The sequence below is a fragment of the Lactuca virosa genome, chromosome 4 (genome assembly GCF_052849685.1).
Source record: "Lactuca virosa cultivar CGN04683 chromosome 4, Lactuca_virosa_CGN04683_v6, whole genome shotgun sequence".
NCBI classification, from domain to species: domain Eukaryota; kingdom Viridiplantae; phylum Streptophyta; class Magnoliopsida; order Asterales; family Asteraceae; genus Lactuca; species Lactuca virosa.
The window spans coordinates 65,157,895-65,169,858 of NC_136429.1; the positions used below are offsets into that span (position 1 = coordinate 65,157,895).

General features: G+C 34.3%; 1 protein-coding gene across 1 annotated transcript; it reads right to left on the reverse strand.

Annotated features, from left to right (window-relative positions):
* Positions 1–2,416: 2,416 nt before the first annotated feature.
* On the reverse strand, positions 2,417–9,930 carry LOC145104563 (uncharacterized). Its single transcript, XM_079041787.1, has 15 exons — positions 8,487–9,930; positions 8,131–8,355; positions 7,468–8,019; positions 5,473–7,309; positions 5,233–5,308; positions 5,083–5,154; positions 4,724–4,985; positions 4,556–4,640; positions 4,356–4,489; positions 4,188–4,269; positions 4,030–4,117; positions 3,784–3,938; positions 3,252–3,640; positions 3,147–3,169; positions 2,417–2,554 (listed from the first exon to the last, which is right to left on the reverse strand). The coding sequence occupies exons 1-15, from the start codon at positions 9,928–9,930 to the stop codon at positions 2,417–2,419; spliced, it is 5,562 nt and encodes a 1,853-aa protein (XP_078897913.1).
* Between the last annotated feature and the right edge of the window lie 2,034 nt (positions 9,931–11,964).

Sequence of the window (11,964 nt, forward strand, 5' to 3'; positions counted from 1 at the left end):
CAATGTAAAAAAAATAACAAATAACGCCAATAACTATATATGAGAGAATGAGATAAAAGAGGAGAATTTCATAAACATGTTTAGGGTTAATGTTTTAATTTTTGTCATTAGAATGGGGTATTTATAGTAAAAAAGGGATGGAAATGAGTTGTTTTAGAAATATTAAATAATAATATTATTTTAATTTTAAATTTTTTAATGTTAGCTCAAAATACTCGACTAGATCAGAGACCTCTGGTTGGCCCACGCGACCTCTCATGTTGGACATTTTTTTTAGCAGAGATATTAAAAATATCTTCCTACCTTTTCTTACTACTTATCTTCCTATCTAGACTAAACTGCACAAATGGTCCCTGTAGTTAGCTGAAAATTGCTATTTTGGTCCAAAAATGTTTGGACTAGCACCAGAGGTCCAAACTTTTCATTTTGTTGCGGATTTGGTCCAGTTTGCTTTGAACTTTTTTATAATGACGGATTTGCCCTTGCTTTTTCAGTTTTTTTTTTATTTAAATATTTTTATAATTAAAAGAAAATAAAAAACCAATTACTCTCTCTCTCTCTCTCTCTCTCTCTTATTGAACCAAAAATCTACAAGAACACAACCTAACCGTGGCTTCCCACCATACACATCTTCTCTCACAGTGGACCATGAATCGCTAACACACACACATACACACATCTCTCGATCTCTCCGACAATCGATCTCTCAAAAAACACATATGCTGTCAAATCGATCTCTCAGAAAACCCATCTATATGAATCGATTTCAATCCATCTATATAAACGACTGTGGTGGTGTTTTGGCTCAATCAAATCGTCAGTGGTGTTACAACAATTGTTGTTGTGTTATGGATCTCCGATTAACAACCCTACATAAAGGAGGCGACCATGTTCTGATTTGAAGATGAAGGTCGATGATGGTTTGGTTGCGATGAAGGGTGAAGGATTTCGGCATGTCAAGATGATGGTGACAAATACGATTTGTTCAATACTTCACTTAAGAATAGATCAAATTTTATATTACAGCCAAGTTGTCGCAGCCCCAAATCCATTTCCTCAACACCACCGAAGCACCACTATCAAAGCAATTAGGGTTCTTAAGAACATATTAGAAATTAGGGCTCGCCACTATCTCTCAAGATTTTCTTCGTTTGCTTCATCATCTCCAAACAGATAGAAGAGACGAACTCAAACATATGTCCTCAATTTCTGAATATCAACCCACTGATCATTTTTTTTCCTTTTTTGACGACACCTGCAAATCAGAAACGGAGGAGAGATTAGGATAGAAAATCTGAAGGTGGATGAAGAAGGGGATGTGTTCTTCAAAAAAATTCACAGACCTCTCATTGTTTTTGGATTGAATGCGGTTCACAAAGAAGATGATGAATAGTGGATCCCACAATAAAATGTAAACCCTACGGCTTCTGTTTTCTGTGCCTTTTTTATACCCCAAAAGGAATCAAAAATAGGGCCTGTCTTCTATCTTCTAAATTTGTGGTGCTCGAATCTTGTTGTGTTCTTGCTTGTTGGGAAGACATCTGCATTAACGATAAATGTTGTTGGTTTCATCGATTTCAGATCATCATTTTTTTATGGTTTGCCGGGAGAAGATAAGTTGGGTTAGCTTCGTACAGGGGAGAGAGAGAGAGAGAGAGAGAGAGAGTAATTGGTTTTTTATTTTCTTTTAATTATAAAAATATTTAAATAAATAAAAAAAACTGAAAAAGTAAGGGCAAATCCGTCATTATAAAAAAGTTCAAAGCAAACTGGACCAAACCCGCAACAAAATGAAAAGTTTGGACCTCTGGTGCTAGTCCAAACCTTTTTGGACCAAAATAACAATTTTCAGCTAACCACATGGACCATTTGTGCAGTTTAGCCTCCTATCTATATGAAATGGTGACGAATGTCATATTTAGATAAAACTAATGATATTTTAGGACACTTGCCATCGTTTCAAATGGGTAAAAAAATAATTAGGAAGAAAAATATGAGGATATTTAATTTTTTTTTTAGCATCAACTTTTTTATCCTACTTTCGATCCTAATTTTGACCATGATGATGACTTAATTTGCAAAAAAGACAAATAATAAAATTCACATATATTTCTTTCTTTTTTCTAGAACATTTTGAGCCACCTCAATCTGAGTAACGATCGGTTAGATATGATCAAAACTAGAATGGAATCAGTGCGCCTTTGGCGCTGTGGTTTTGGAATTAAATTGCATCACAATTTTGCATAACAGTTACGTAAGACTTAGACATAGCAACAAAATATTTACAACATCAGATTTCTTGCATAAGGACAGTTACATACCAACATAATATTCATATCAAAAGATTACTTCCTTAAGGGTTGTATAGGTACATATTGTTTATTTACAGTAGAACATCACTAAATAGATAAACATATTACTTATAAGGATGCTTGTCTTCAGGGAGTTTCTTGATTTGTTGTTTGAGATTGTTGATAAGGGTGTCATATTTTTCCTGCATTTCATGGATGGTGTTGCTCATTTTTGCTGTCTCGTAGTGGTTGTCAAGCAGCACCTGTTGCATATGCAGGTAATTTTCATATGATGGTTTTGAATCCATCTATGCCATCACTTCTGTCTTGTAGGTTTGGTGTTCCCAGGTTTCGTCGCGCATGTTTGTTAGTGACAGTTTCTCTGCCTCATAGTGAGCAATGAGATTGTTGAGGATGATTTCCATTTGTTGGGGTTTCATTTTTCTTCTGTAGGTGGTATGTGGATTGTGGGTGACACTGGTATGGAATTCTTTGGAGGAGACGATTGTTTTAAATTAGAGATTTTTGTAATTAATATGGTTGGTGAATGTTTAATGTAAGCTTAGTTTTCGAGGCTACGATCATGCATGATGTAAGGTATGCCGGTCATTTCAGATATAGAGTTATTTACTTTTTGCATCTATTTTCATAATTACTTCGTGTGTATGGTGTAGGAGGGTTTTAATATAAGCTTATAATAAGTGGAACTGATATATTTAATTAAAAGATTACATAAAAAGCATAGAATGTTACATAAACTTTTTTATGTAGTAACATTATAATTTAAACTGAGGGCTTAGTTAGCTGGAAGACTGGCTGAGAAAGAAGTGGCTTCTACTATGTTTTACAGGCAACCTTCCTTTTGGTAGCAGGTGTATCTGTATTTATAAGTAATTATAGTTAGTGGTTTCATTATGTGTATATATTATATATATGTATACAGTACATATTAAAATTTACCTGGATTTTCAAAAGGAAGTGATCTTCTAACGTTTAGCTTGCCTTGTTGGTGCAGAGAAGTACTTTCCTTTTCAGTATTCTGGGAAGAAGTTGGACGATTAGGAGCTGGTGTTGTTATGGAAGATGGTATGTCAGAAGCCGTTTTTTCGATATTTGTAACAATGAAGCGAATGTTATTGTCAGTTGATGTATTGGTCATCCGAATCATCATTTTCTTAGGAGTGCCTTGTGAACAGGTAGCAATTGGTGGCAGTTGTTTTCTGTCATTTATGTTGTTTTCTGATCTAAGGTTATCTGTTGTTGTGCCAAATAAATCTTGTGTTGCGCTATCAGACAGTACAACAGTCATAGAATAACTTTTATCTTTAATGATTGCATTAAGTTTGAAGCTGCATTTGTGTGAAAATAGGTAAATGGCAAACCTCATTGTTTTATTTTTATCAAATATATATATATATATATATATATATATATATATATATATATATATTTTTTTTTTTGTAATAAGCATGTATTATAGACTGAGACTTACGTGCTGGATGGAGAGTCAAGTATGCCATCTGATGGACAGAACCAGTTCTTGCCTTGTTTAAAAGTTGTGATCTTACATTTTGGGCATTGAACATGATACCAGGAGTCTGAGAAGATATATTCAACTATGGAAGCCTTTGTGATAAGAGTTTTATCCTATACAACACGAATTGTTTTGTAATTTTGAAAAAAGTTTGTTTATTAATTAACTTGCGTCTGCAGATACGTAGATGAAGGTATAACATACCGAAAGATCAGAATGGCTTTTCTGGATTATTTCTGATAATGGTATTGGGGGATCCAAGAAAATTGGTGATTCAGGTAATGTATTGTAACTGTAATACAATAAAAGAGAATGTAATGTATAATGTAATGTATTTTATATATCTACATTGATTATGAAACCTGTCGATTAGCGGTTTTGTCTCTGGGATTGGTGGGTTCATGTATATATGAGTGGCGCTACTTGTTCCAAGTCGTAATGTTCCTGTATATTTAGTATAAAAGGTGATATAGAAGATTTTTATTTTAATTTCTAATTTTAAATGGTAATTTTTTTGCATATGTGCTTACCTGCATAAGTTGAGATCTTTACACTTGTTATGGCAACTATTACAGGTGCAGGAGCAGTTTCAAGAGCAATACGATCGAATTTTGAAGATGTGCTGGTGAATTCTTTCCATAAACTTATTGCAATATCTTCACCACTGATATTTATATGTTTGACACATGTCAATATCATAGCAGAATAATATAATAAAAGATTTACTTACTATTCATTTTTTAGTATCAGCAATAGATATGGTTCATTGTCTTTTTTTGTGCAGTTGATAAGTTTACTGAAGATTCCAACAAAATCTGTAAACAGCCAAATTTAATAGTTAATTACATATGTAATTCTTGTGTTTTGGTACTTGTTTTGTGTGTATAGATGTTAAGACCTGCATGTTGATCTTTGTAATCTGGTATCTGTCTTTTGGTAATTATATAAAACCAATGTATGGGAATAATGACAGTGTCTGGAAGAGGTGAAATTGAGGATGCTGTTCCAACAGCCATGTAAATTTCATTATTGAGCCAGTTTTGGTAACGATCAGGAATTCCGCAGCCATACTTCTCAATTCTGTAGCATCTAGAAGGTAGGAGTACGGATTGTAGAAAACCTTGATCTTTTCGTTGTCCGAGGATCTGAATGGCATCACCCTTATAGAAAAGTGACAATTTATAAAGCAACAATTTATATGTGCTTAATATTTGTATACATTGGAATTAAAAGTTGAGATATAAGGTAATAACTTACATTTTTGTCAACTGCTAAAAACCATGTCTCTTGATTTCTAAGCTGTGGTGTCCACATACGAACAATTCGGACCTACAGTGGTTTACAATATTATAATTTCATTGGCATTCAAATAATGTGAATTTTATGAAAATAGATGTATTCATATACCTGTACTGCTGTCCCCGGACAGCCATAATGTAGTTCTGAGATTGTTGTTGTTATTTCAGACATCTCTGGTGGGATACTAAAGGAATGATATAAATTTTATTTGTGAATATAGTAATACACACCATGTTTTATGAGGTAGTAAAGGAAAATAGAAGGAAGATACATAGATTAGCATATTGTATATAATTGTAAATGATAAATATGTGTTTGACTTCTGAGTCATTAACTTTTTGTAGAAACTCTCTGAATACTACGTTTTTAGTTTTGTTATTTGTAGTGTTGTCATCAGAATGTATAAGTATTTTGACCGAATCCGGAGATGTAGCACGAGATAAGGCAACATAAAGTTGCCCGTGTGTAAAAATTGGTTGTGGCTGATAAATTCCTACTTTTTTTAAAGACTGTCCTTGGCTTTTGTTAATAGTCATATCATAGCACACTTTTAACGGGAATTGTTTCCTAACAAAGGTAAAAGGCACGCCAGGGGCTTTATGAATAAATGTAATACGGAGGAGGATAACTTTGTTTCCAATGGAAGTCCCAGTAATTATCGTTGTCTCAATCACATTTGATAGTAGCTGTGAAACCATCAGTCGCGTACCATTACATAAACCTTCTTTCTGGTTTATATTCCGAATTAACATAACAGGAGTGTTAATTTTCAGTAACAGTGAATGCACAGGTATGGAAGGGAAGTTTAGGGCATTTAGATATTCTACTGGATAAAAAGTATTAAACTCTGTGCTTTGGTTACCATTAAATTCGATATCGTCAGCACTTTCATACATTTTAGAATGACCATGGCTTTTCTGCAAGACTATATCATTTATTTTTTGGATAGTTTCGTTTTTCGGACAAACAATTGCTCTAGCAGACAAAAGTAAAGCAGAAGGTTTTTTCAGAATATCATCTCCGTAAACAAAGTCTATAAGATTGTTTAATGCGTTTTCTGTTGGAGGTATGACAAGATGTGTAGGAATTTCAATCCATTTGCTATTTGCCTTATCACGTGTGTCAATTTCACCAATCACCCCATCCCCAATCTGAAGCAACCAAGATGCAAACTGTGAGATGTTTAATTGTGTGTCAAATGAGGTGGAGGAGTTTCCAAGTCGCATGTTATTTGTCAATTTATACAAATTGAAATACTGCCATAAGTATGAGTTTGGTAGTGTAAGAGAGATAATCTCAGAAGGTGTGCTTCTTGGTGAGACAGGTAAAGTTTGACGGAAGTCTCCTCCCAATAACATTGACATACCACCAAAAGCTTTACTTTCACATTCAAGTATATCTCTTAAAGAACGGTCCAAACACTCAAAAGAATGTCTGTCACTCATGGGTGCTTCATCCCATACAATAATGGACGTTACTTTCGACAACTCAGCAAGCATTGTCTTCTTTGTAATGTTACAAGCAACATTATGAGTAAAGTCAATTGGGATTTTGAACCTGGAGTGAGCTGTTCTTCCTGATGGAAGGAGTAGAGATGCTATACCGGAAGCAGCAACAGCAAGAGCTATTTTCCCTCTAGAACGAAAGTAAGTGAGTATCGTTGTCCACAGGAATGTTTTCCCGGTACCTCCATGTCCATAAACAAACATCATCACCTGTTGATTTGTAGCCTCTGCAGACTCGACAGCATTATAGATGTGACGTTGTTCATTATTTAGACATGACAACATGTGTTGGTGAGTAGCTTTCAACCCTTCTTTATCATATGTCATTTCTTCTAAAAAAAGTCGATTTATTAACATAGCAATAGTTTCCTCTGTTGGTTTTGGCAAATTGAAGTCAACAACAGATTTTGAGGGTGTAGACGATTTGAGGACATGGTCCAATTCATATAAAACCAGTTGTTGTATGTGAAAATTACTTATACTCACATCAACACTTGGATTTGACATCTTAATGTTATGTACCAAATCATCACTCATTTTCTCCCATCCAAAAAGCCACAAAGACATAGGATCATTAACATCACACAAAAGGAGCAGATAACAAAATAAGGAGCGCAATTGAGAGGATGTAGCCCATTCAGAAGCCTCAGTAAAAGCATCCATCCACTCTTTATCTTCCCCTATTAGACCAATGAATCACATGCACTAGGAAAGTCAGAGTGGATAGTGTTGGAAACAGTACGTACATCTTCATAACACTTGCATCCTTTTTGATGACAAAGCAACATTCTTAAATAAAATAACTCTCCAGCAGAGGGGTGAACAAAGATAATTCTACCTAACGCGTGGGAAGTAATACGTTTCCTTTTTTTCCAACCTTTAGCCTGTTTGTCCCACCAATACTTGGTAGGATATGAACTATACGTAAGATCATGACCACTTGTATCCCATCTGTTGTTCTCAAACCAACCCAATAACAAACTGCTACCAAAACTGGGATCATCAACTACCTGTTTAATAGAAGTGTTTTCTTTAAAAAACACAGGCTGCATATTTGGCAAATGCACAGGTAGTATCACTACAGGCGGATCTCGGTCATGAATAGGAAAATCAAGTATGCGCCAAGCAGCTTCATGAGGACACAGAAAACGGCCATCAATGTAATTCTTAATTTCATCAACCACAGTAGGTTCCGCTGAAGCCAAAGATCCACAACCATGAACATTTCTGTGAACAACAAACTTAACACGCTCCATTCCCTTTGAAACATATTTGAACAAATATTTAATCATCATATTCCACCCACAATACTCAACATTAATATGTGCATTAAAACGACAACACAACCTTTTGTTGTAAGGAACAACGAACCTGTTGTCTATTTCTACACCTGTTTGTAGCTTATGAACAACAGTGCAATTTCTTTTATAATGAGCATAACCATCCTTATCAAAGACCGTATCAGAGCGAAATTTTTTTGGGTATCTTTTCTTACACTTACCATCCTTCATACATGGGGATCTACCGTTCAGCAAACCACATGGGCCATGTATAAGACATCTTGTAACAGTCTCATATAGTAATGGTTCTGAAACAGGATCCGGTAGTTCAGCAGTAATGTAATTGTCAATAGCAGATGGTTCCTTTATCTTATGGGAATCTGCTATCCATATCAGCGCGTGACAATGTGGTAAGCCTCTTTTTTGAAACTCGATGGTATATAGATCTATCAAGAAAATGTAAAAGGAAATAAGGAAAATTTTAAGTACATAGAATATAAGAAATTAAAAAAACAATGAATAACGAAGCATAGAAGTAAAGCAGGTAATAATATTTTTTTCAGGGAAAGGAAATTACATGCTGAGACAGGTCCAAATGTGCAATCAGATTTCAAGCATGCAATAAACGCATTGACTTTCATACGAAACACACGTGAGATTATGTCAGCTCTGCTTGCCACATCAACCTGGTGATACATAGCCATATATCTTCTGATTTCTGGCCATCCAACATTACACGTAAAAGTTATAAAGTATTGTGGATTGCTATATTCCCGAAAAATAGAAAGAGCGTCCTGATAGTGACTGTACATATACCTTGGACCGCCAACAAAAGAGGGGGGCAAAATAACCCGCTTCCCAATACTTTTACTCTCAGTATCACCACGTGATATAGCATCATAAATACCACTAACATATGCTGATCTTAGGTGGTTTTGATTTTGCTCATAAAATTCAAGACGTGAAAGCTCAATAGAAGCATAGGCATCAACTAAATATTGCTGAAACAATCTACATGAGTTCAATATAAGAGAATATACAGCATTCCTTGCATGTATATGGTAGCTGTAGTACATATTAATAGTGAGATTCCTAGCTTTTGAACCAACCTCATTCAAAAGCTTCAACCGTGGAGACCATCCATTCTCACCATAAGGAAATAAAACTGGGTACTGCAATGACATGTAGCTGGGATGAAGTTTAGTAACCCTACGCGGAGGACCAGTTTTTGAACGAACAACTATGTCATACGTACTACCAACTGCATCTTCTCCAACAACAATACAACCTAAACTACCAGGGGCCGGAGGGCCATACAGACGATCAGGAACATCATTAAAAAGACAAACTGCGTAGTCATGTAACTCCCTTTCAGCAGCGATATCTCTTGCACATTTAAAAGTCCTAACATATTCATTATGAAGGTTAAAAATATCCATAAGAGCCTGAACTATAGTAGAATCTAAAGAACTGTTATCATTACTTCGAAGTGCGGACAACCTATTATCCAATTCATGATATGTATCAACAATATACAGCTGCAAGAACCTGGGTCCTTTTTCATTAACAACATCAAAAGCGCCAATCCAGTGACAAACCTGGCCCGAAACTTTGAATACGTAGGGACCGTCAGCGCTATTAATAGTGTCATCTACCTTACCCCCGAAAGACGTCATACTAAACATGCTATTATAAGCCCTAATGTTCTTGATGAAAGGAGGAAAATCATATAGAGCCAGCAACAATTGAGGAGGCATGAGTGGATATGGCAACACAACAGAACCAGACTTACAACAACGTGTATAGGCAGGGCAATTTGGGCGTGACAGATAAATAACCCTTTCCTCAAACCAAAAAAGAGCGCCACAAGATTTACAAATAAAAGTGCAGTCACCAACGTCTTCATAAGAAGGTAAGAGTAAAGCATCGTTAGCAATAGAAGAAAATAACCCTTTTTCAGAAGATAAAATCGCACCTAAACGGGGAGAGAAACTACGTGTAGAAGTGGAAGGTGCAGACATCGGATTAAAGAAGAAGAATGAGAGAACATACCTAAAGAAGGAAGCGTGCAAGAGAAATTAGCAAGAGAAGAACAAAAGACAAAGGAGCAGAAACAGTAGATAAATATAATCTAAGTCGGCCAAATTGAAGATAAGAAGAAGAAAAGAGTCGGCGAAATTGAACATAAGAAGAACAAAATAAGTCAGATACGTAAAGAAAAGAAACCGAAGGAAAGATATGTGCCCCAAACTGAAAAGGCGAAGACTCTCGTGTGCAATGAAGAAAGAGAAGAAAGTATATTGTTCACGAATGTTTTAAGCTTTTATGTTATATATAATACGGATGCATGGTAAAAAAACCCCGCACTTGCGTTTCATCTTTATTTATACGTCTTTTGTTAGTTTTTCTCGCGTACACAATTATTCAAATTGCCATATAAAATAGAACCACTCTGTAATAAAATTAGAATTTTTGTAATAAAATATAGCTAATTAAATAGATACAAAAGTGACCACTTGTATTCTTCTTCTGAATGATTGATTATTTCATTCCTTGCTCCAAAATTGTTCTTACCTTCACATAATAGTTGTAATTCTCAAAATAACCAAACTATAAAATGCATTATGTTACATGTCATTTAATTGTTTTTTATTTGTTAAATTAATAATATCGACAATGTTATTCTTAAAAAATATGATGTTTGACTTATAAATTGAAAAATTATACCAAAGGGCTTCTAGCCAAGCGGTATCAGGTGGTGTCCTCCCTCCTTGAGGTTGAGGGTTGAAGTCTCGTTGGAGACATAGGTGGATTTAGGAGTAATATAGTAGAAGTAGGTTAGATTTGCCGTTAAAAAAAATGAAAGATAAAGACAAACTGATTAATTTAAAATTTTTAAAAAAAAATCTAAAAGGTTAATCTTTGGACTAAGTGTATAACAGTAATTTTTTATTAATAACAGTTAATAAAAATATAATATAAAAATAAAAAGTTTTTGAGAGATTAAATTGTCCACCAAAATTTTAAAGCTTTGATAGCAGTTGAGATTTTTAGTCCAAAAATGAACAAAGTGAACCAAACTAACAACAAAACCGAAATTAAGCTGGATCGAAAACAATAGCTAATCGAGATATAGGGTAACAATATTCAAAGGCATATAATGTAAACAATCAACCAAAAATCAAATGCTAATTACACATAACCAATCATCAAATCATTTTAAATGATGGTGGTTGTGGTTTTAATTTTTATGCTTAGTTCACAAACATTGAGATTTTTTCTGTACCCGACTACCCATTGATTTAGTAAGTTTATTTCCAATTTTTTTGACATAACACGTTGGATCAAAAGAAACATTACAAACAGAAAGTAGCCATACAATTAACCAACCCAATTATATACAGTATATTCTAATTGCTTCTAGTTTTTTTAGCGGAAAAAATTATTAGCCAACAAGTTACAAGATAGAAATATCAAGAGTTAGATTTTAAAGTCAACCAACATACTTCAATTTATATTTGTTTTTATTAATTATTCAAAAAATAGAAACGATCAAATCCATTATGATAAAAAAAAATAGCTTTTTAGTATACCAATTAAAATAGTTAACGAAGAAGGGATGTTACATTTCCACCTCCCAACAATGTTTATAGCAGTGAATGAAGAAAGGATGTCACATTCCACCACCAAACAATAGGAAATTGACCAACTTATCGAACCTAAATAACAAGTGATCAAAACGTGGTCAACTGTTTCAATATGTGACTCACAATTGGGACATATATAAAAGTGAATCGAGTTTAGTACTTTTATTTGTAACCAAAAGAAAGATCGAGTGATAATCTCATCAAAGATTCCTCCAATTTTGCTAATTGATTTGGATATGAAATGAATCGGTATGCTTTATTCAACATGGTGTGCAAATCTCAAATATGTCATGGATAGGTCTAATGTATACAATTTAAAAGAAATCATGAAAGTTTGAATGATTATCTTGATAATCTTGTGAGTGTATTTCAAAAAAGGTTTTGTGAATGCAGCAAAATAGATATAAG